Source organism: Cucurbita moschata, unplaced genomic scaffold (genome assembly GCF_002738365.1).
Source record: "Cucurbita moschata cultivar Rifu unplaced genomic scaffold, Cmos_1.0 Cmo_Scf00062, whole genome shotgun sequence".
In the NCBI taxonomy this organism is placed as follows: domain Eukaryota; kingdom Viridiplantae; phylum Streptophyta; class Magnoliopsida; order Cucurbitales; family Cucurbitaceae; genus Cucurbita; species Cucurbita moschata.
Genome location: NW_019268578.1, coordinates 380,916 through 400,719, shown reverse-complemented (window position 1 = coordinate 400,719; position 19,804 = coordinate 380,916). Strand labels below are relative to the sequence as shown.

At 35.3% G+C, this 19,804-nt stretch overlaps 5 protein-coding genes across 6 annotated transcripts in view; 1 reads left to right on the top strand and 4 right to left on the bottom strand.

Moving 5' to 3' along the window:
• Nucleotides 1-2,857, bottom strand: part of LOC111437138 (zinc finger CCCH domain-containing protein 40-like) — a 9,178-nt gene extending 6,321 nt beyond the window's left edge. The window contains exons 1-4 of one of the 2 annotated variants that reach the window (XM_023074990.1): nt 2,390-2,521; nt 931-1,874; nt 729-827; nt 424-457 (exon numbers count right to left, since the gene is read on the bottom strand). In XM_023074990.1, the coding sequence (XP_022930758.1) occupies nt 424-457; nt 729-827; nt 931-1,066 (269 nt within the window). In that variant the 5' untranslated portion in view covers nt 1,067-1,874; nt 2,390-2,521. Of the gene's footprint in view, nt 1-423; nt 458-728; nt 828-930; nt 1,875-2,389 lie in introns of both variants that reach the window. The other variant, XM_023074991.1, reaches the window with a different exon arrangement.
• A 1,064-nt stretch (nt 2,858-3,921) lies between these two features.
• LOC111437176 (peroxidase 3-like) lies at nt 3,922-5,293 on the bottom strand. Its single transcript, XM_023075035.1, has 4 exons — nt 5,062-5,293; nt 4,784-4,975; nt 4,534-4,696; nt 3,922-4,453 (listed from the first exon to the last, which is right to left on the bottom strand). Exons 1-4 carry the CDS (start codon nt 5,269-5,271, stop codon nt 4,041-4,043), a joined length of 978 nt encoding a protein of 325 aa, XP_022930803.1. The 5' UTR covers nt 5,272-5,293; the 3' UTR covers nt 3,922-4,040.
• A 2,593-nt stretch (nt 5,294-7,886) lies between these two features.
• Nucleotides 7,887-9,840, bottom strand: LOC111437028 (peroxidase 56-like). Its single transcript, XM_023074854.1, has 4 exons — nt 9,562-9,840; nt 8,864-9,052; nt 8,592-8,757; nt 7,887-8,505 (listed from the first exon to the last, which is right to left on the bottom strand). The coding sequence occupies exons 1-4, from the start codon at nt 9,784-9,786 to the stop codon at nt 8,099-8,101; spliced, it is 987 nt and encodes a 328-aa protein (XP_022930622.1). The 5' UTR covers nt 9,787-9,840; the 3' UTR covers nt 7,887-8,098.
• Nucleotides 9,841-14,659: 4,819 nt separating this feature from the next.
• Nucleotides 14,660-14,974, bottom strand: LOC111437093. Its single transcript, XM_023074928.1, has one exon. The coding sequence runs from the start codon at nt 14,972-14,974 to the stop codon at nt 14,660-14,662; it is 315 nt and encodes a 104-aa protein (XP_022930696.1).
• A 1,500-nt stretch (nt 14,975-16,474) lies between these two features.
• Nucleotides 16,475-18,620, top strand: LOC111437156 (protein translation factor SUI1 homolog). Its single transcript, XM_023075011.1, has 5 exons — nt 16,475-16,605; nt 17,381-17,497; nt 17,612-17,817; nt 18,158-18,211; nt 18,303-18,620. Exons 2-5 carry the CDS (start codon nt 17,461-17,463, stop codon nt 18,345-18,347), a joined length of 342 nt encoding a protein of 113 aa, XP_022930779.1. The 5' UTR covers nt 16,475-16,605; nt 17,381-17,460; the 3' UTR covers nt 18,348-18,620.
• Nucleotides 18,621-19,804: the final 1,184 nt, after the last annotated feature.

Genomic DNA, 19,804 nt, shown 5'->3' with positions numbered 1-19,804 from the left:
AAAAAAAAAAAAAAAAAAAAAAAAAAAAAAAAAAAAAAAAAAAAAAAGAAAAAAGGACTGGAAATACTCAAGTAAGAAGGAAGTCGTCAATATACATGGCTATTTTCCCATGAGAAAATTATCATAAACATTCCTCGTGAGGGCTTCAAATAAAATTTGATCCCTCAATAGATATTTCCATCACAGGATCCATTCCTACCTTTCCTTCACTTGAATTCTTAGATAATATAATCTGACTGCAGATCAATTTTCTTATTATCTTTCACACTCTTAGTATCAATCTAATAGTAAAAGGCAATCAAGTATCACTGCTACAACATAAACATATAAGATGGGGATCATAAATTGAGAGCCAGCACGGCCTCCAGTGATAAAATAACATGAGAATACAATTTTTTTAAAAGAAAGATTGTCGCAGTTTACCTTTGTCGTTCAAGTGACCAGGATGAGCTATAATCTGCAATCCAATTCCACATGAGAGAAATCAGAAAGGAACTTTGCTATTAGTACATGTAAAAGAATTGTGCAGTCCACATATTCTCTTAAAATATAACTGCATCTGTATGTTAAGAATCATGCTTCCTACATTCCTTAATTAGAAAATGTAAAAAGAAAGCATCATATAAGTTAGGGATCGCAGCATAGGTGACATCGAGAAAAGACTACTTGGGGGAGGGGGAAGGAGACACACACACGCGCGCGCGAAGAAAAACATATGACTTTAATACCACGAGGTCCATGTCGCCCCCTGGAATCCCTTTCCTGCAAAGGAGAATGCCTGCTGTCAAGCTTATGCCTTAAATCATTTCCTCTATATTCCCGTCTACCTGCAAAGATGGGGAAATTTTATTTTAACAAGTTCAGTTATCGCCAGATATTCTTTCTAAAAAAATTAATGAAGCAATGAAGTCCTTACAAGGATTATCTTACCATTACATGGAAAAGATGAGAAACAAAATAAGGAACAGTAATAGTGCCGCCATGCCAGTTCCAAAAGGGCCATAGAAATAATGAAAATATATAGAAAAATCCATGCCTGGGATAAAACCCTTTGGATAACCTTCATATTCAGAATAGAACGAAGGATTAACTCCTGTGTCCTCGATGAACAATAAGTTCACATAACTTTTATCCAAAATGGGAGATATCTCCGGGATTCCACATAATGATACAAGTACATTCCAATGACATCAATTCAATTTCGATTCTTCATGCAATACTCCCATAAAAATTGCATCACTCCAACGAGATGTCCATTTGGCATACTCAGGAGGCATAAACCAATGAAGAACCTCTTCTAAGATAAATGAAGCCCCGTGAACAACGGTAGCATAACCGAGAAAACCATAACGGAATAATTAACAAAAGCCGTGGGAGATATATAAATTAGGGAAAACAATTATACTCTTCAACAAAGAACCTCTTCTAAGATAAATGAAGCCCCGTGAACAACGGTAGCATAACCGAGAAAACCATAATGGAATAATTAACAAAAGCCGTGGGAGATATATAAATTAGGGAAAACAATTATACTCCTCAACAAGTACTTTCTGGTTTAGTTGATGCACCACAAGGGCCATAAACATCTCCAGTAATATATAACAGGCAGCTCTATAGAGAAAAACCCACCATATCCATTCCAATGAAAAAAACTCTGATCCCGATGATTATTTTTTACTAGCACTTCACTGGCCAGCAACTTGAAGAAATTTTTATTCGGAATCATTCAACTTCCTTCTATAATAAATATCCATTGGTAGAGGCGTGGAATCTCATGTGACAACTCGTGCTGAACCAATTAAAATATGGAAGATAGCAAGCAACAAGATACCCAAACCATAGAGCCATAGATGAGGAAGATTGTGTTCGTATAGCTATAAATACACAGCAGACAGAATACTTTCAGATCATTAACTGAAAGAACCTACTTATTAATCTAAAGAAGCGCCTCTAATCGGGAAATATGAACGTATAATTAAGAAAAAAACATACACATTAGAAAATGGTACTTAACAGGAACAGAAAGAAAGAAAAAAGAATATGAAGGCCAGACATTAATAGGATTAAAAGAAAGAATGCTGCAAATCAAGCCCTCAACATTAATTATAACAAGACGATCATAATGGAAGAAAGAAGCACCATTAATCCTAAACTACTCTATTCCCCTCTCCAGGGATTAAACACAGAATCAAACTCATACCCAAACAACTAAACTCAACAACATCATCTCACCACTATACCACTGTTAACGTTGAATGTAAAATCAGCGACATACAACCAAACTTGCAGACACATGTAGCCTCTAACTACTATAAACTTCCATTTCATCAACCTAAATCCCACAATTAGAGAACACATTGAAAGATTAAAGATATAAGGGGCAAATTACCGTCATGAGCACCAGCAAATCGCCTGAGTTCAGCGGTTCCATGCGCGAACGAGCAACTTGGCCGAGAACAGCGGCCTTTCTGGTAAAGAACGCATAACTTCGTTTTGAAGAGTTTGCTCCCAACCACCATGGATGAACATAAACAGAAACTGAAAATAAGTATATAGTCAAAGCCGCAGCAATCGCCGGCTGTATCCGCTCCGCAGCGACGAATTAGAAATAATAGATGTAGAACCGAATCGAAGTAGTTCAGCCGCTAAAATCAGCTTCTATAGATTACAAAGAATCAGAAAATATGGAAACAGTAGTCCAATAGAACATATTCGACGGCGGTGAATCGCGATAGCAGAACTCCCTGAGCTATCCAAAGCAAAACGCGACGGCTGAGACGAACGCCGTGATGAAAATGATTCTCAGGGTTTCATTTCATTCCCCGCGTTTTAAGCAATGGCGCCGATTCTTCTGAAAGCAAATTGTCGGCTAAATAATTAAAACTAAATTAATAAAAATTGTTTTTAACCTTTTTTTGCGTCAAAAATGCATTTTAATAATTATTTTTAAAATTTTAAAAGGTCCCATAACAAATTTCATAACATTACGTAATATTGTCTATTTTGGCATGTTACATATGGGAGTCATCCCACAGTTTTAAGGTTCGTTTTCCTCATCCCTTCGTGGAGACCAGCGTACTCGCTAGCACACTCACACCGCCAAGTGTTTGGCTCTATACATTTGTAATAGCCCAAGTCAACGACTACAAAACTAACCGTTATTGTCCACTTTGACCGTAAGTCTCATGATTTTAAGAGTCTGTTGAGAAGAGGTATCCACACTTTGGTTATCCATCTCAATCAACCTCGGATTTAACCTTTATAAAAAAAACACAAAATAAAATAAATTATTACAATTAATATATATAGACACAAAAACTGTTTATCTACACTTTATAGATCATCTTCGAACTTTTAGTATTGAGGATTATCGTTAAATATATTTTTATTTGTTTAAATTTAAAAATGATTTTAAAGTTTTTAATAAACTTTAAGATAAATTTAATTTTGAAACATTTTTTAAAATTAAAATGATATCTCAACAAATTCAATGTATAAATAATTAGTTTGTTCCAATTATATATTTATTCAATTCGACACAATTTTTATTCCATTATTAATTTAATAATTTCTTTTTAAATTCATAGATCTAAGACTTCTATCTTTTATTTTTAAAAAACTTTACATTTAATATATTCCCAACTTTTTTTTAAATATATTTACATTAGATAAAAATTAAAAGTTTAATTTAAAAAAAAAAAAACATTTTTGTTAGGGTCGAGTAATTAACCATAATTATTAGTAAAATTAAAGTTAATAATAACTCTTATAATTAACTTTTAAAAAAAAAATTAGAGGCCTCAAGTTTAATTAGCACATAATCATGACTCTAATCATTAATTAAATTAATATAAATCCAACTTTATCCTATCTTTTTCATACATACCCAACATTAATCACGGATTATTATTTAAAATACTAACAAATCATCGCATTTTATTAATAAAACTAGTTGTTGTAACGGTAACACGAAATCAAGATCAAGATCCCACGTCGAAAGATAAACAAACAATAAAAATACCGAACCCCATCACCCAATCTCAAGCATTAACAAGAGCACAATGCTTGCGAATCTCCCCCTCGGTGCCGGTCTTGACCCCGATCCGACCCATCTTCTCCATGGCTAACCCGAACTCGGCGAAGAAATTCTTAACCGAACCGTTGAGAAGGTCAGTAACGAAGGCCTTGGTGACCGGGCTGGTGGTCAGCGCGGCGTCGGACTGGAACAGCCCACGGCGCTTGAGGAGCAGAGAGTAGTAGCTGAGGTCGAAGGTCCGGAAGCTGCCAGGGTCCATTTCGACGATGTCGTTGGCGCGTATGCTTTTGCATTTCTTTGCCTTTAGATTGGCGGCGTACTCGGAGTCCAATGATGGGTCTTGGTCTCCCACTCCTGTGAAGTTGTATAGCCGCCTTGTGAATGATGAGCAATGGGATATCCCAATGGTGTGAGCTCCTGCGTTTAGATTGTTCGTTCGTAAGTTTTCGTTTCGATTTTCATTCAAATTAATCGATTCGTTAACTCTCGATTCTTACCTGATAACAAAACCAAGTTTTTTAGATCGAGACCCTGGTTGGCGAATTGTCGTTCGAGAGTCGACAAGTTAGCAAACGGTGGTGGAATGTTCGCTAAAGCTTCTGATGATCTCGAGATCACTCCGTCTCTTCTTCCTGTTGGAACCCTCCAAAATGGACCGCCCTACAAACCCACAAACTAAATAATCATCAAACGAAGAAAAATATAAAAATTTAGACATTATAAACTAAAACGAGTTCGATTCATTACAATGGAAACGATCGAGTCTCTTGTAACCAAAGAAAGAATGTCGGAGCATGAGACGATTCCAGGGCACTCATCTTCCAAAAGCTTCTTGATTTTATCAAGGAAATCGAAGCCTCTCAATGTTAGATTCGGCGGAGATTCCTTCTCACTCGGGTTACCGGCAGTCGAGTTCAGAAGTACAGATGCATCACAACCCTAATCACCAAAAACCCAAAAACTAATTACGTTAAAAGCTTTGACACCAAGTCCCAAATCGAGAAAAAGGAAGAAATTCCACCGACCCGAACGAAGCAATCGTGAAAATGCATCCGAATGAAGGCAGCAGCCAAGGTGGGAACCTTGGGAACGCTCTTGTAGACGAACTCGGTGATAATTTTCTCGGCACGAGGGCAGGTCTTTGCATAGTAGCCGAGCTGGAGGTGAGCTTGAGTTGAGCTAGCAAGTCCTAAAAGACATACAATTAGAAAGACAAGACCACGAGAGAGCTCCATTTTGTGTGGAACTAAGCTTAAGCTTTAGTCTTGCTGTGTGTTTAGGCATCACAATTAAGGTATTTATAATATGGTTTTCATCACAATTAGCGGTAGCTAGCTGCATGCAATTATTCGCAAACTTTGTATTCAAATATTATTATATTCATGGGCGTATGGTCCCTTCATAGAATTATTAATATTATATTGCAATATTACAGCTTCATGCATGTTCTTTCCCCTATAATTAATGGATTATTACAACATAATTATATATATATATACACACACCCATATTGTGAATAATACCGTAACCGCTCAAACCCATTGATAGCAGGTATTGTCTTTTATGGATAGTTTCGGGCGGTTTCCACGCCCTTATAAGGAATATATATTGCGTTCTAGCTAGCACATAACTCGGTGACTGGCTCTAATACCATTGGTAACAGTTCAAGTCCACCGCTGACATATATTGTCCTTTTTAAGCTTTCCCTTCTGGACTTCCCCCTCAGGGTTTTAAAAACGCGTCTGCTAGGGAGAGGTTTCCCACCTTTATAAAGAATGTTTCGTTCCTCCCTTCATCCGATGTGGGATCTCACAATCCACTATTCTGGGAGGCCTAACTTCTTCACTAGCACACTGCCTATCTGTCTCTAATACCATTTGTAACAGTCTAAACTCATCACTAGCAGATATTGTTCGCTTTGACCCGTTATGTATCATCATCAGGCTCACAGTTTCAAAACATATCTACTAAGGAGAGGTTTCCACACCCTCATAAAGAATGTTTCGTTCCCCTCTCCAATCGATCTGAGATCTCACAAATACAATTACCTGTAATTATAAACAATTTTAACCATCTCATGCAAAACTACAATAATTTTTAGTTTAGAACGGCTTAGATCTACAAATTAGCAATTGAATTACATAAATATAGGTTTTGGTAAGTTTGTACTTTAGGTTATAATATAATTTAGAGGATAACATTGAGACATCAATACTTTGTAATAAAAATAATAATAATGGCACTAATATCAAAGCTAGTATATATGCCCAAATGTAGTACAAATTAATATATAAAGTTAGGTAATTGTATTATAATTAAGATGTGTTTAGGTAGTAGCCTTATCTTATCATTATAAACCAAATTTCTCAACTTTGATTAATATAAAAAGTCTTTCATTTATTGCCTAAAAAATGCATTATTAGTTGATCTGTCACTCCATGACTAACTGTTAGGTCTTTGTTAATTTCAGTATTATAAAAAAATAATTAACAATTATGTTTTTTTTTTTGTTGTCGAAATTTCGAGAGGGAAAACGTGGTTGACTTTCATGTCGGTAATGGTAAAATGTACTCGAGAGAGAAGAACACGATCTGCAAAGGACGATAAAAAGTGTCTATTCATGTGTTGCTTGTTACATTAGCTCGAATACTCGAGTTAAATCAGAGCCGGTATTCTCTTTGCAAATCAGGTTAAAAAAATTGGACAATGTGCCCCCCTAAAACAATCGACTATGGGCTCGAGTTTAATTCTCGAAATCCAAACTGGAAAATTCTTGAGAGGTTACCTAAGTAGAATTTTCATTCTATTTAAGCTTTTCTTAGTTATCTTATCCTCAGGATAACTCTTATTTTAATGTGGTCTCGGTTCATTTATATACTCTTCATTTACTCAGGTGTCATAACATGTTTTTTTTTTTTAATAATTGTTTTTTTTCTTAAATGAAGTAAATTTATAAGAAAAGAAAAAAATAATAATAAGCAAGTTATTAATATAAATTAATTTAATAGTATGGCATTATTATTTTAAGGATAATAACTAAATATTTTATTTGTACTCCAAAAGTTGGTGATAAATAAATGATGTGGATTAAATCATAATGGAATAGTCAATGAAATAAATAAATAATTCAACATGTTTCCCAATATTGTTTAATTACAAAGAAAATGATAAAAAGGTCAACATTATTACCAAATATAATAATTTTAATTAAATTAAAATTATTTCCAAATTTTGTTTGGCTCGCTTAAATAAATGTTAATTTAAATACTATTTAATTATAAATATGTTATTTTAATTAAATTTAAAACTTAATTCTTGGAATATATTTTTCTTCACATGGTCTGAAAATTATATAATTCCATTTTCTCCACCAACTACTTTTTTTTTTCTTTTTAATTTAAATCTTATTTAAATAATTTGTATCTTGTTTAATTGTTTAATTGGTTATAAAAATGTCTAATCAATCTTTGCATTTTGTATTTAAGCTTTAGATCTGGCCGTTACAAATGGTATTAGAGCCAGACATCGGACGACGTGCTAGCCTTCTCGCTGTTCTCCAAAGGGGGTGAACACGAGGCGGTGTGCCAGTAAGGACACTGGGTCTCAAAGGGGGTGAATTTGGGAGTGGTCCCGAAGAGGGATGGATTGTGATGTACCATATTGATTGAGGAGGAGAACAAACTACCATTTATAAGAGTGTGGAACCACCTTGAGAGGAAGCCCGAAAGGGAAAGACTAAGGAGGACAATATTTGCTAGTAATGGATCTGGGTCGTTACAAAACACCCTTTATAAGATAGAGAGTCATATCCTATTATAAAATTTTTAACTTAATTTAACCCAAAAAAAAATAAAAACATTTGAATTTCATATTGAATAAATAACAATAATAATAATTGGATTGAATCACACGACAAATGAAGATGAAATCAGAACCGCACGTGTTTCCCACGCGATCCTACAGAACAGAAACATAGAAACGCACACACCGAATCAAAACGAACGAATCATCAGACGATTATTCCCACTCGCCTGAGAAAGAAGTGCAATCCGTTTCTGCAAATCAGTTAACAACACTACATTGGCGCCTAATTTCGCCGTCGTTGCCGGTGAGGACGCCGATCTGTCCCATACTGATCATCGATTCAGCGAAATCGACGGCGAAAGTAGCGCCGCGTGTTTGTGCTTGTAATACAACGTAGGCTTTGGTGTCAGGATCGTCGAGAAGAGCGGAATCGGACTGGAACAAACCTCTTCTCTTGGAGACGAGAGTGTAGTAACTTCCATCGAAGGTCTTGAAGCTTCCTGGATCCATCTCGACGATCGATTTCTGGTCGTTTGGCTTGCATTTACCTTTCAATGCGACGGCGTAGTATTTGTCTAATTTCGGATCGGCGTCGCCTATGCCGGTGAAATTGTAGAGGCGGTTGGAGAAGGAGCTGCATTTCGAAACTCCGATCGTGTGTGCTCCTGAAGAAATTGAAGCCGCGGTGGTTTATGATCGGAAAAAATGGAGAAATTGAAAGAATGTGAGAGAGATTTAGGGCTAAACTTACCGGATAAAACGACGAGATCTTTGACGGAGAGACCTAGGGAGAGGAAACTTGTTTTGAGAGATGAGATGTTGGCGAAGGGAGGCGGCAAATTGATTAGGGCTTCTCTTGAGATCGACACAGTTCCGTCTCTTCTCCCTGTTGGAACATTCCAGAATGGGCCTCCAATCTGAAACAAATTACAAAAATATTATTTATTTATTATTATTATGTATTTGTTTAATTTTTGGTTAAATTACAAATTTAGTGGTTGTGAGGGGTAAATTGTAATTTACCATTCTAACGGCATCACGAGCCACCAAAGCGAGGATATCAGCACATGAAACAACGCCAGGGCACTGCTTTTCAACAGCAGCTTTAACAGCGTCGACGACATTGTAGCCTCTTAAAGTAAGGTTGGGAATAGAATCTTTCTCGGCTTGGTTGTTTGGTGTCGAATTTAGCAGCACAGAACCGTCACAACCCTGTCATTTTGATATGTACTACAAATTAATCATCGATTCAAGAGTGATAATCAACACCCGTCATAGCTCATTAAAGAAAATACAAATTACTATTTCTTAGGTCTTATTCAATTTCTATGTTATGATTATGAAATAAAAAGAGTTAATCCATGCTCGTGTTAGTTATAAATTTTAGTAGTTACTATTAGAGATGTCTACGGGGCAGAAATTTCCCGTCTCCATCTCCCATCTGTTTCATTTTTCATCTCCACGAAATTCTCTATTTATTTTTTAGGGATCGATTTCCACATATAATTTTTCTTCGTATATATTTTTTAAAACAATTATGTATTGAAAATATATTTATATTAAATAGGGCGGAAATTTGGGTGAGGTCAGGAATATAATCTCGTCCTTAGCCTCATTTATCTAACGGGTAAAAAATATTCCTGCTTCCTCCCCATCTCTAGTTACTATCGATAGATTGGACAAGAATAAACAAAATTGAGACATGAAAATGTAGCAATTACCCTAACGAAGCAGTCGTGGAAGTGCATCCTCAATAAAGAAGCTGCTAGAGTAGGTTGTTTTTGAATATACAAAGCCACAGTTTTGGCGACAGTATACTCTAACCCGGGGCAGGTGTACCGATAAAACTTAGACGACAAGCCGTATGCTTCGGCGATGTTCGGGAGAGACGAGGCGAGCATTAGGTGCAAAAAGAGAAGGGAAAAAAGCTTGGGAGAAATGGCCATGGTTTTGAAGAAGAGAACTTCAGCTAACTCAAAGCTCTTAAGATATGGCGAATTGCACTAGAAGTTGGTCGGATTTTATAGTTTGAGTTTTGGGTTTGAAGTTTGAACTTGTCATGAACGACATGTCTTATTAGACTTTTATTCCATAGAGTTTCTTCTCTTTTAATTTTTGGTTGGTTGAAGTGTCTTTTAAATAAAATAAATAAATATATAATTTTAAGTAATTTGTACCGTCTATTCGGATAATATATTAAATAAATCAACCAAAATTCAAACGTCTTATCTTTTTATTGAGGTATAGATTTTCATCGATAAACAATCCCAACCAGAATAGAAGTGAGTAGCTTCCGAGGTTAGCTTTCTGTTCGGGATGCATGAATTGGGCGCGTCATAGATAATCCCAACTAGAATAGAAGCGAGTGGCTTCCGAGGTTAGCTCTCTGCTCGGGATGCATGGACTGGGTGCCTCATAGACAATCCCAATCAAAATAGAAGCGAGTGGCTTCCGAAGATAGCTCTCTGCTCGAGATGAATGAACTGGGTGCGTCACAGACAATCCCAATCAGGATAGAAGCGAGCGGCTTCTGAAGTTAAGCTTTCTGCTCGGGATGCATGGACTGGGCACCCGTTCTTTATTACTATTCTTTATGTTATGTAAAGACCAACTTCAATTGACCAAACCAGGGTTCATCTCGTACACCCATTTTTTACATTTTCACAGTCGAGAATTCCAATGTGAAATTTATTCTTTGCCTATTTCGTTTTTTTCTCGCTTTCATCTTCGATTGAATCATAATTCAGTCGAACTATACCCAGTTCGGCTACTTACTATTTAGGTCGTTTCCTTGTACTTTTGCGTGACATTGTTATTCTCGGGTTTCTCGGGTTAGGGTTATTCCAAGTTTTTATCCTTTTTTATTTAATGTTAATTCAACTTTAATTAATTATTTACGGAATGACTTAAAAAGAAATTATTAATGAAAAAAATAATAATGCTCTCCAACCACCAGAAAAGACTAATCCAAACATATAATAATCAAATTGAATTTAAATAATTAATAATTTTAGTAAATAATTAAATAATTGCATTTAGCCGTCTATTTGCGATAAAAAAAATGGAAATTACCATAAACAGCTGGATAATAATGGAAAATAATTAGAGGAGAAAAAAACAATCCTGCATGGCACGTCATCAAGTTGATAATTATTTAATACGAAATTGAATTAATAAAACGGCCATAGGGAAAGCGTTGACATTTAATTTAAATATTCCATTTTCTAAATAAAACATTCTCAATTTTTAATTTATTTTTATAATTTCCAGTTAGTGCTTTGCATTTTATACTCCTGGGTGTTAACTGATTTATGTGGATATTTTTCTTGAAAAAAAAAAAAAAAGGAGTTGACTTCATAGCTTTGACTTTTTAATTGAGTTTTTGACCCGTCAAACCCTGGTTGAAGGTTGACTGGTCAATGGTCGAAATAACATTTTTAGTGAAGGCAGGGCAAAGAAGGAAGGAGAAAACCGTACTTACTCAAGTTAGAACGTAAAATTTTGGTTTCTAGTTAAGAAATTTTTATGTTCGGTTATTGTTGTGAGTGTTTAGGTTATGAAGATGGAGATAGGAGACAAGAATTCGAACCTATGGATGTACAAGAAGCTACTAAACTGCGAGATCTCACATTAGTTGGAAAGGGGAGTGAAACATTTCTTATAAAGGTGTAGAAACCTCTCATTAGTAGATGCAAACCACGAGACTGACAACAATACGTAATGGGCCAAAACAGATAATATCTACTAACAGTGGGCTTAGGTTGTTACAAATGATATCAGAACTAGACACTGAGAGGTGTGCCAGCGAGGATGCAGGGCCCTCAACGGAGGTGGATTATGAGATCCCACATTAGTTCGAGAGGAGAACAAATCATTCCTTATAAGGGTGTGGAAACCTTTCCCTAGTAAACGCGTTTTAAAATCGTGAAACCGACAACGATACGTAACAATTAAAGTAGACAATATCTACTAACAGTGATTGTTATTTATCATAAAAAATTACAACTTGGTTTAAATTTCGAGAACCAACCGACAGTAATAAATTATAATTTCTAGTTGGTTTAAAGTAAAAGAGAATGTATCTTATTATATATAATTATATTTTATATTTTAAATGTGACATCTTACCTATCATATATTAAAAATATTTAAAAATAATGTTGTGGGAAAGGAGTGACATCAATTTGGACCTATAGAAATTAGAAAATAAGAAAAATAAGAATTTGAATCTACAAGGATTTGATGGGCTATAAATGTTTCAATTATTTAGCTATTATTAAAAAAAAAAAAAAAAAAGGTTGAAAATGATATCAAAAATTAAAATATATATATATAATTTTGTACTAATATACCTACCACTACTAGTGGGATAGGTGATATTCAATTAAAAAAATAAAAATTTAAATAATTATTCTATAATTTTTAAAAATAAAAAATTAATAATTTTCAAAAACAAGTTTTTGAAATTAAACCCATTTGAAAATAATTTAGTTTTAGTTTTAATAAATAATTTTTTTACATAAAATTATTATTATTATTTAATTAATTTAACAACCATTAATTTTAAACTAAAAATAAATTTTAATTCAAAGAGTTATTAAAAATACGAAAAATGGAATGAAATCTAAATTAGAAGAAAATATTATAACGTACTAATTTTATTTATAAATATAAAGAATTGATTACTTTCTTTATTCTTTTATATAAAAGTAGTAAAAAAAATTAATATTTTTTAGATAAATTAAGAATTTAAGATAAAAATTTAAGGCAAATATTATGGAGTTTATTTCCAATTTTTATTTATTTTGTATTTCAAATATCAAAAAGAAATTTAATTTCATTTTTAATTATGGATATTTCTCTCTTTATGTGTTTCCCTGTTTATTAAAATGGGAAAATATTAGTTTTTCCATAAACAAATAAAAAATATTAAATATTTTCCCTTCTTATTCCTAGCTTAAATATATATATATATATATATATATATTAAATTAAATATATATAATATTCATTTAGTTTCCTTTTTTTTTTCAATTCAAATAAATATTGAACTTAAAAAAATAAGAATTCAACATCTCTATTTCAATTTATATAAAGAAAATAAATGATGTATACATAAATCTAACAAAATAGCATGTTTATCGAAAACCGACCCATGAATAAATTATATTGTTGAGACTTGAATGTAGGTCTGATTTGTAGACGAAAACCGACCCATGACTCAATTATAATGTTGGGACTTAAACTTTGGTCGTGAATCAAGATAGAGCGTTGATAGAATAGAGTGAATCAAGATAGAGGATAGAGTCGATAGAACAGAGTGAATCAAGATAGAAGATATAGCGATAGAACAGAGTGAATCAAGATAAAGCCGACCGACCCATGACTCAATTATATTGTAAGCGTAGATCATGAACTATGATAGAGCTGACTGACCCATGACTCAATTATATTGTAAGCATAGGTCATGAACTATGATAGAGCTGACTGACCCATGACTCAATTATATTGTAAACGTAGGTCATGAACTAAGATAGAGTCGACCGACCCATGACTCGATTATATTGTTGAGACGTAAACATAGGTCGTCGTGAGCGAATCAAGACAGAGCGTGCCTCGTCGTGAGCGAATCAAGACAGAGCGTGCCTCGTCGTGAGCGAATCAAGACAGAGCGTGCCTCGTCGTGAGCGAATCAAGACAGAGCGTGCCTCGTCGTGAGCGAATCAAGACAGAGCGTGCCTCGTCGTGAGCGAATCAAGACAGAGCGTGCCTCGTCGTGAGCGAATCAAGACAGAGCGTGCCTCGTCGTGAGCGAATCAAGACAGAGCGTGCCTCGTCGTGAGCGAATCAAGACAGAGCGTGCCTCGTCGTGAGCGAATCAAGACAGAGCGTGCCTCGTCGTGAGCGAATCAAGACAGAGCGTGCCTCGTCGTGAGCGAATCAAGACAGAGCGTGCCTCGTCGTGAGCGAATCAAGACAGAGCGTGCCTCGTCGTGAGCGAATCAAGACAGAGCGTGCCTCGTCGTGAGCGAATCAAGACAGAGCGTGCCTCGTCGTGAGCGAATCAAGACAGAGCGTGCCTCGTCGTGAGCGAATCAAGACAGAGCGTGCCTCGTCGTGAGCGAATCAAGACAGAGCGTGCCTCGTCGTGAGCGAATCAAGACAGAGCGTGCCTCGTCGTGAGCGAATCAAGACAGAGCGTGCCTCGTCGTGAGCGAATCAAGACAGAGCGTGCCTCGTCGTGAGCGAATCAAGACAGAGCGTGCCTCGTCGTGAGCGAATCAAGACAGAGCGTGCCTCGTCGTGAGCGAATCAAGACAGAGCGTGCCTCGTCGTGAGCGAATCAAGACAGAGCGTGCCTCGTCGTGAGCGAATCAAGACAGAGCGTGCATCGTCGTGAGCGAATCAAGACAGAGCGTCGGGAATCAAGATAGAGCGTCGGGAATCAAGATAGAGCGTCGGGAATCAAGATAGAGCGTCGGGAATCAAGATAGAGCGTCGAGAATCAAGATAGAGCGTCGAGAATCAAGATAGAGCGTCGAGAATCAAGATAGAGCGTCGAGAATCAAGATAGAGAAAACACAAGTCAGCTAGGGTCTTAATGAGTGAATATACGAACATATGCACATATTTTCACATGAGTTGTGTTCAGTTGGCGAAGAAGAACCAATCTTAAACGTTCCTAAATGATCAATTTACAACACGATATTGATCGATTACAATACGTATTATCGAGAAAAAAAAATTCAAATCTTCACTCAACAAAATATAATTTGTATAGAAACAAAAACCCTAATTCTCACGAAACTCCATGAGCGGCTACTGAAAGAGAAGAAGATCAGGACAGTTAAAGAACAGCTGACGAGCATCAAGATCATCGACACCCTCCTCATCAAGTGGACAGAAAAAGACGTAAATGAGCGACCCATCTCGGAGCCCAAAATCAACGAGCGAGGTTCCGTCGTCGGCGGCGGATATGAGACGGCCACGGTCGTGGTCGGGAACGAAGAGGAGACGGTCGGAAGGGAGGCTCTGCTGGGAACTGATCTCGGTTCTCAGATCAAGAACGGTGGCGCCGTCGTCAACCTCAACGTAGAACAGAGAACCAGTCAAGTTCTCGGCCACCAATTTCATCGTCGCCGTCGCCGTCGTCGTTTTGGCCTTAATTTTAATTCTTTTTTTTTTTTTTGTTGATTTAAATGACCAATGAGCGTTCAAAAAATTGTTCATAATTGCTGCATTTTCGGTGTTAGTTTGGAGATCGGAAATGAGTGTGGTGTGGAGTTACGGAAATTAAGCTCATGAGATACACTTTCTATATATATATATATATATTTCATTAATTCCAAATAAATTTAATATTAAAACTGTTAAAAATGTTTATTACCATATTTTATGTATATTAAAAAATGATTTCCTTAATTAATAGCTTAAAATAAATAATATATTTTCCATATATATATATATATACATACGGGTCTTTCATCTGAATAAAGAAGTGGTATATGAATAAATTAATATCATATTCTTAAAAATAATTAATATCTACTACTTATTTGTATTTTTTTTTAATGACTTAATCATATAAATTTTGAAGTTGACCGTAATTTTCCCATTTTATTGGAACAATTTTTTTTTTTTTTTCATAGAGGAATGAAATAGGGTAGAAAAATAGTTGTGAGATCCCACATCGAGAAGAACAAAATATTTCTTATATGGGTGTGAAAATCTCTCTTTACCAGATCCATTTTAAAATTGGGAGACTGACAACGAGATGTGACGAGCTAAGATAGACAATATCTATTAACAGTGAATTTATGCTGCTACAGATGGTATCAGAGCTAGACACATTATGATGTGTCAGCAAGGACGTCGTCCTCCAAGAGGGGTGGACTGTGAGATCTTATATTGATTAGAGAGTAGAATGAAATATTTCTTAGGGAAATAGAGATACATAATGAGCCAAAACAGACAATATCTGTTAGCGGTGGGCTTGAATTATTACAACCAAAATAGACAATATCGGCTAGCGGTGGGCTTGAATTATTACAAATGGTATTAGAACAAATACGTAATGGGCCAAAGCAAATAATATTGGCAGAGTGATGTCCCACATTGGTTGAGGAGGAGAACAAATCCTTGAGGAGAAGCCCGAAAGGGAAAACCCAAATAGGACAATATCTGCTAGCGGTGGATTTGAGTCGTTACATATCTACTAGCGGTGGATTTGAATTATTACAAATGGTATCAGAACCATCTTCCTATATATAATTATTACAACATCTATTAGCAGTGGACGGATTTGAAACTCAGTTAGATTCAAATACAAACCCTAAAAAACTTGTACTCAATTTTAATAGACATGAAAAAGGTAGATTTATTTAGCCTTATGTATAATGATTATTAATTATGAATATCTCCACAAACGACGTCGTTTATTATGGAGGTCGAAATTCAAAGAAATTATGAAAATTTTTGGTCAATAAGGATTGGTCAGATTTAATGCTAATTTAATTTTCGGGAAGGGAAGGTTTAAAACGATGTCGTTTGGTGGATAGCTACGAACCGTCAGATTAGCTACAAGATTCTATCTCCACCGTCAAAAAAGAAATAGGAGAAAAACCACAACCGACTTGATTTAAGGCAATAGAGGTTTGTGTGGCTTGGCTTGGCTTGCACAATTTCTCTCACATATAAACTTCATTTTTCTTGGAGATCTCTTGTTTCAGGTCTCTTTGTCTCCGGATTCACAGCTTTTTCTCCCGGTAATTTCTTGTTCTTCTCTGTTTCTTTCATGTTAATCGATGCACAATTTTTTTCTCTCTGTTTGTTGTTTTATTGATTTCTTCTTCAGCCGATTACGATTTCTTTATCTAGGTTAGGGTTTCTTTTTCTGCGTGTATTGAGATCGTAGGGCAAGATCTGTTAGTTTTTTGGGATGTAATCGTTTCTTTTTTCGTTTGATTGTTGTTCTGTTTCATCTGGCATGTTTCTGCTTTTCATTTAACTGATCCACAATATTTGAATCCTCGGTTTCCTCCTATTCCTCTCTCTGATCCGCTGCTTATAATTGTGTGTCTGTGTTGGGGGTGTTATTATTGGAATGATTTTTGATACCGAATTTGAAATAAGAAAAGATGTATGATTTAGATTCCGAGGACAGGACAGGGTTGGCTATTTGGTTCGTGGAGTGAAAAAGCCGATAGATACTATCTTCCTTGTTTGTTTGATCCCATATAGAACATTAAACAAAATTTAGCGTTATTAAAAGAACCTTTAATTAATGTGTTCTGGGTTCGTACTTTACAGTTTGATCTACTAAATTTTGTTCATTGTTATTTTCTAGAGGGTTTGAATTTTGGAGTGTATGCTGTTTTGATATTGAATCGAAAAGTGTGTGAGGGGATTGAAAGGATCGTAGATTAAACGTTGGACTTGTAGCTTTATGAGGATAAGGGGTGGATTATTATGTTTTGTTTTTGACCAAATTGATGCTTCTGTATGTTGTGGTTTCAACTCAGGATCTGTTATGTCTTGCAGATTTGAGCACAGCTTAATTCAGATAATATTTCTTATTTGCTTGTTGGTTACCTGTGTTCTACTTCGGACAGCCAAGTTTCATGTCTGAATTCAACGGGCAGATTCCATCTGCTTTTGGTAACTTTCTCAAACAACTAATCTAGTTTTTTACTATTTCGTAAGGTTGTGTTGCGTTAGACGTCTATAGATTTGTTTTCATTTCAAAACTAATTAATTTTATTTGGTGGTTAGACCCATTTGCTGATGCAAATGCTGAGGACTCAGGAGCTGGGTCAAAAGAGTATGTTCATGTGCGCATTCAGCAACGCAACGGGAGAAAAAGCCTGACAACTGTCCAAGGATTGAAGAAGGAGTTTAGTTATAACAAGATACTCAAGGATCTGAAGAAGGAATTTTGCTGTAATGGCACAGTTGTGCAAGATCCTGAGCTAGGCCAGGTCAGTTCTACCACCCTAAATGACTAGTGTATTAATCCCTCCGTTTTTTCGTTGATGCCCATATCATTTGAAGAGACATAATACGTTTTCACTTTATCCAAACGTGGGGTGCTGAGGTGCAACTCCGCAGTTTCTATGTAAAACTTTGGGTCAATTATGTGCATTTATGTCGATCATGAATAACCTAGACGGGTTTATGGGATAATTTGCAATTTAACCGTATAGATGGAAGGGATGGTTCCATACATATGTTTTGCCCGTTCGCCCCCTTCCTCATCTCGCTCTTTTCTATGCTTCAATGCCACAATCAATAACGTTGCCAGTAATGGTTGCCTTGCAGGTTATACAACTTCAGGGAGACCAAAGAAAGAATGTGTCTACCTTCCTTGTGCAGGTAATGAAGGACTGTATATACCCTGTGACCATGATTATGTTTTTTGGTAAAACAAATTTTGACATGTTCACCCTTTTTTCCTTATCGATAGGCTGGCATTGTGAAGAAGGAGAACATCAAGATTCACGGTTTCTAAAAAGCAGCACGATCGAGTTCTATTTCTGTTTACAGCAGCTTAACTGGTAGTAGTGGACATTATATACCTATCTTCTTTAGAACTTGAAGTGAGTGCCTGTTACATTACAACTCTTGATCCATGTACGTTAGCTTTGCTTTGTTATGCAGACGAAGTTATGGATCATTGGTCCCTTTAAATTAAATGACATGTTGTCTGCTTTCTTGTCACGCGACGTTCGACCTATCGTTTTCTTGAATGTGGTTGGCTGGATGTTAACCAGCACTAGATATATTATCTACTGAGCATCGCTTATCCATGAAAAACTGCATCTTTCCTGTGTATTTGAAAAAGGAAGGTTGTAAATGGAGATTCTGCGATGAGTTATTCTTTTGCCTCTAAATGAATTGAATGTAGAGGGAGCATCTACTTTCTTTTGATATCCAAAAGGAATATGGCCTCTACAATTCGGCTTTGGGGCGTTTTGGCTTTCTTCGACTCTTCGCCAGTTGAGGGTGGACTCAGAACTTTCCTAGCCATTTTTCTTTTGAAATTAGGGCATTGGTCTATATATTTCGAGAAAAAGTCTTGTCTTTCATTCCTACCTAGATCGAGTTATGGGGAGGAATTCCAACGTATCATTTTTACTCACTAGAGAAGGTTTCGATATTTCGGTTTTATCGGTTTTAGGTGCGAAGTTGGATGAATCTCCCGTTCTCGAGGGACTTAGAATTTAGGAGTTGAATCAGGTAATACATTGTCCATTCTGTTTGTAAATATGTTTGTCAACCGAAAGAAGAAATGAATGAAGTTAAATGTGTTTCTTTTCATGATTGCTGTAGCTCTTATTGTTAATATCCCATTAAATAAGAACTTAAATATCAACATTTTTCGACTTGCGATTTTCTATACATCAACATCAAATTGTTAATATTAACGATGATAATTAGCAACTTATTTAGTAAGTTATATTCAATTGTAACTCAAATATTTGATGTATAAAGTACTATATATAAATTTTGATGTCAAAATAAAATATGTTTCAAAAATTAAACTTATGATGTCAAAAAATAAAATATGTTTCAAAAATTATACTTAGATTCGTAGTTATCTAATTAGAATGATTATAAACCATCCAAAATTTAATTAGACTATTTATTATAGTTATACAAACAAATGATTATAAATTCTCAAATTTATGTATAATTGTTTTATTTAAAGATTATTGTCGATTTGAACATAGTTCAGTGAATAAAATATTAATTATCATTCTAAACGTTTTTATTTTAAATATTTTTATTTTTTATTTTTTATTTTTTATTTGGTGGGAACAAATAATTTTGGTTAGATTCTTTTCATATATTTTTTTAAAGATTTTATGTGATTCCTCAACTTTAATTAAATGATAAGATAATGGAATTTTTTCAAAGAATAGACGATAGTGGAATTTATAAAGCATTATGGCATTGACCTTTTTG

Bases quoted from the DNA above. Each gene is read 5' to 3' on its own strand.
- LOC111437176 (XM_023075035.1), bottom strand. From the start codon at position 5,271: ATGGAGCTCTCTCGTGGTCTTGTCTTTCTAATTGTATGTCTTTTAGGA. The intron at 4,976-5,061 runs GTCGGTGGAATT...TTTGGTGATTAG, and splicing joins TTCACGATTGCTTCGTTCGG to GGTTGTGATGCATCTGTACT. The intron at 4,454-4,533 runs GTAAGAATCGAG...ATCTAAACGCAG, and splicing joins AAACTTGGTTTTGTTATCAG to GAGCTCACACCATTGGGATA.
- LOC111437156 (XM_023075011.1), top strand. From the start codon at position 17,461: ATGTCTGAATTCAACGGGCAGATTCCATCTGCTTTTG. The intron at 17,498-17,611 runs GTAACTTTCTCA...TTTGGTGGTTAG, and splicing joins GCAGATTCCATCTGCTTTTG to ACCCATTTGCTGATGCAAAT. The intron at 18,212-18,302 runs GTAATGAAGGAC...CCTTATCGATAG, and splicing joins TGTCTACCTTCCTTGTGCAG to GCTGGCATTGTGAAGAAGGA.
- LOC111437093 (XM_023074928.1), bottom strand. From the start codon at position 14,974: ATGAAATTGGTGGCCGAGAACTTGACTGGTTCTCTGTTCTACGTTGAG.
- LOC111437028 (XM_023074854.1), bottom strand. From the start codon at position 9,786: ATGGCCATTTCTCCCAAGCTTTTTTCCCTTCTCTTTTTGCACCTAATG. The intron at 9,053-9,561 runs GTAATTGCTACA...TCAAAATGACAG, and splicing joins TCCACGACTGCTTCGTTAGG to GGTTGTGACGGTTCTGTGCT. The intron at 8,758-8,863 runs GTAAATTACAAT...AATTTGTTTCAG, and splicing joins CTCGTGATGCCGTTAGAATG to ATTGGAGGCCCATTCTGGAA.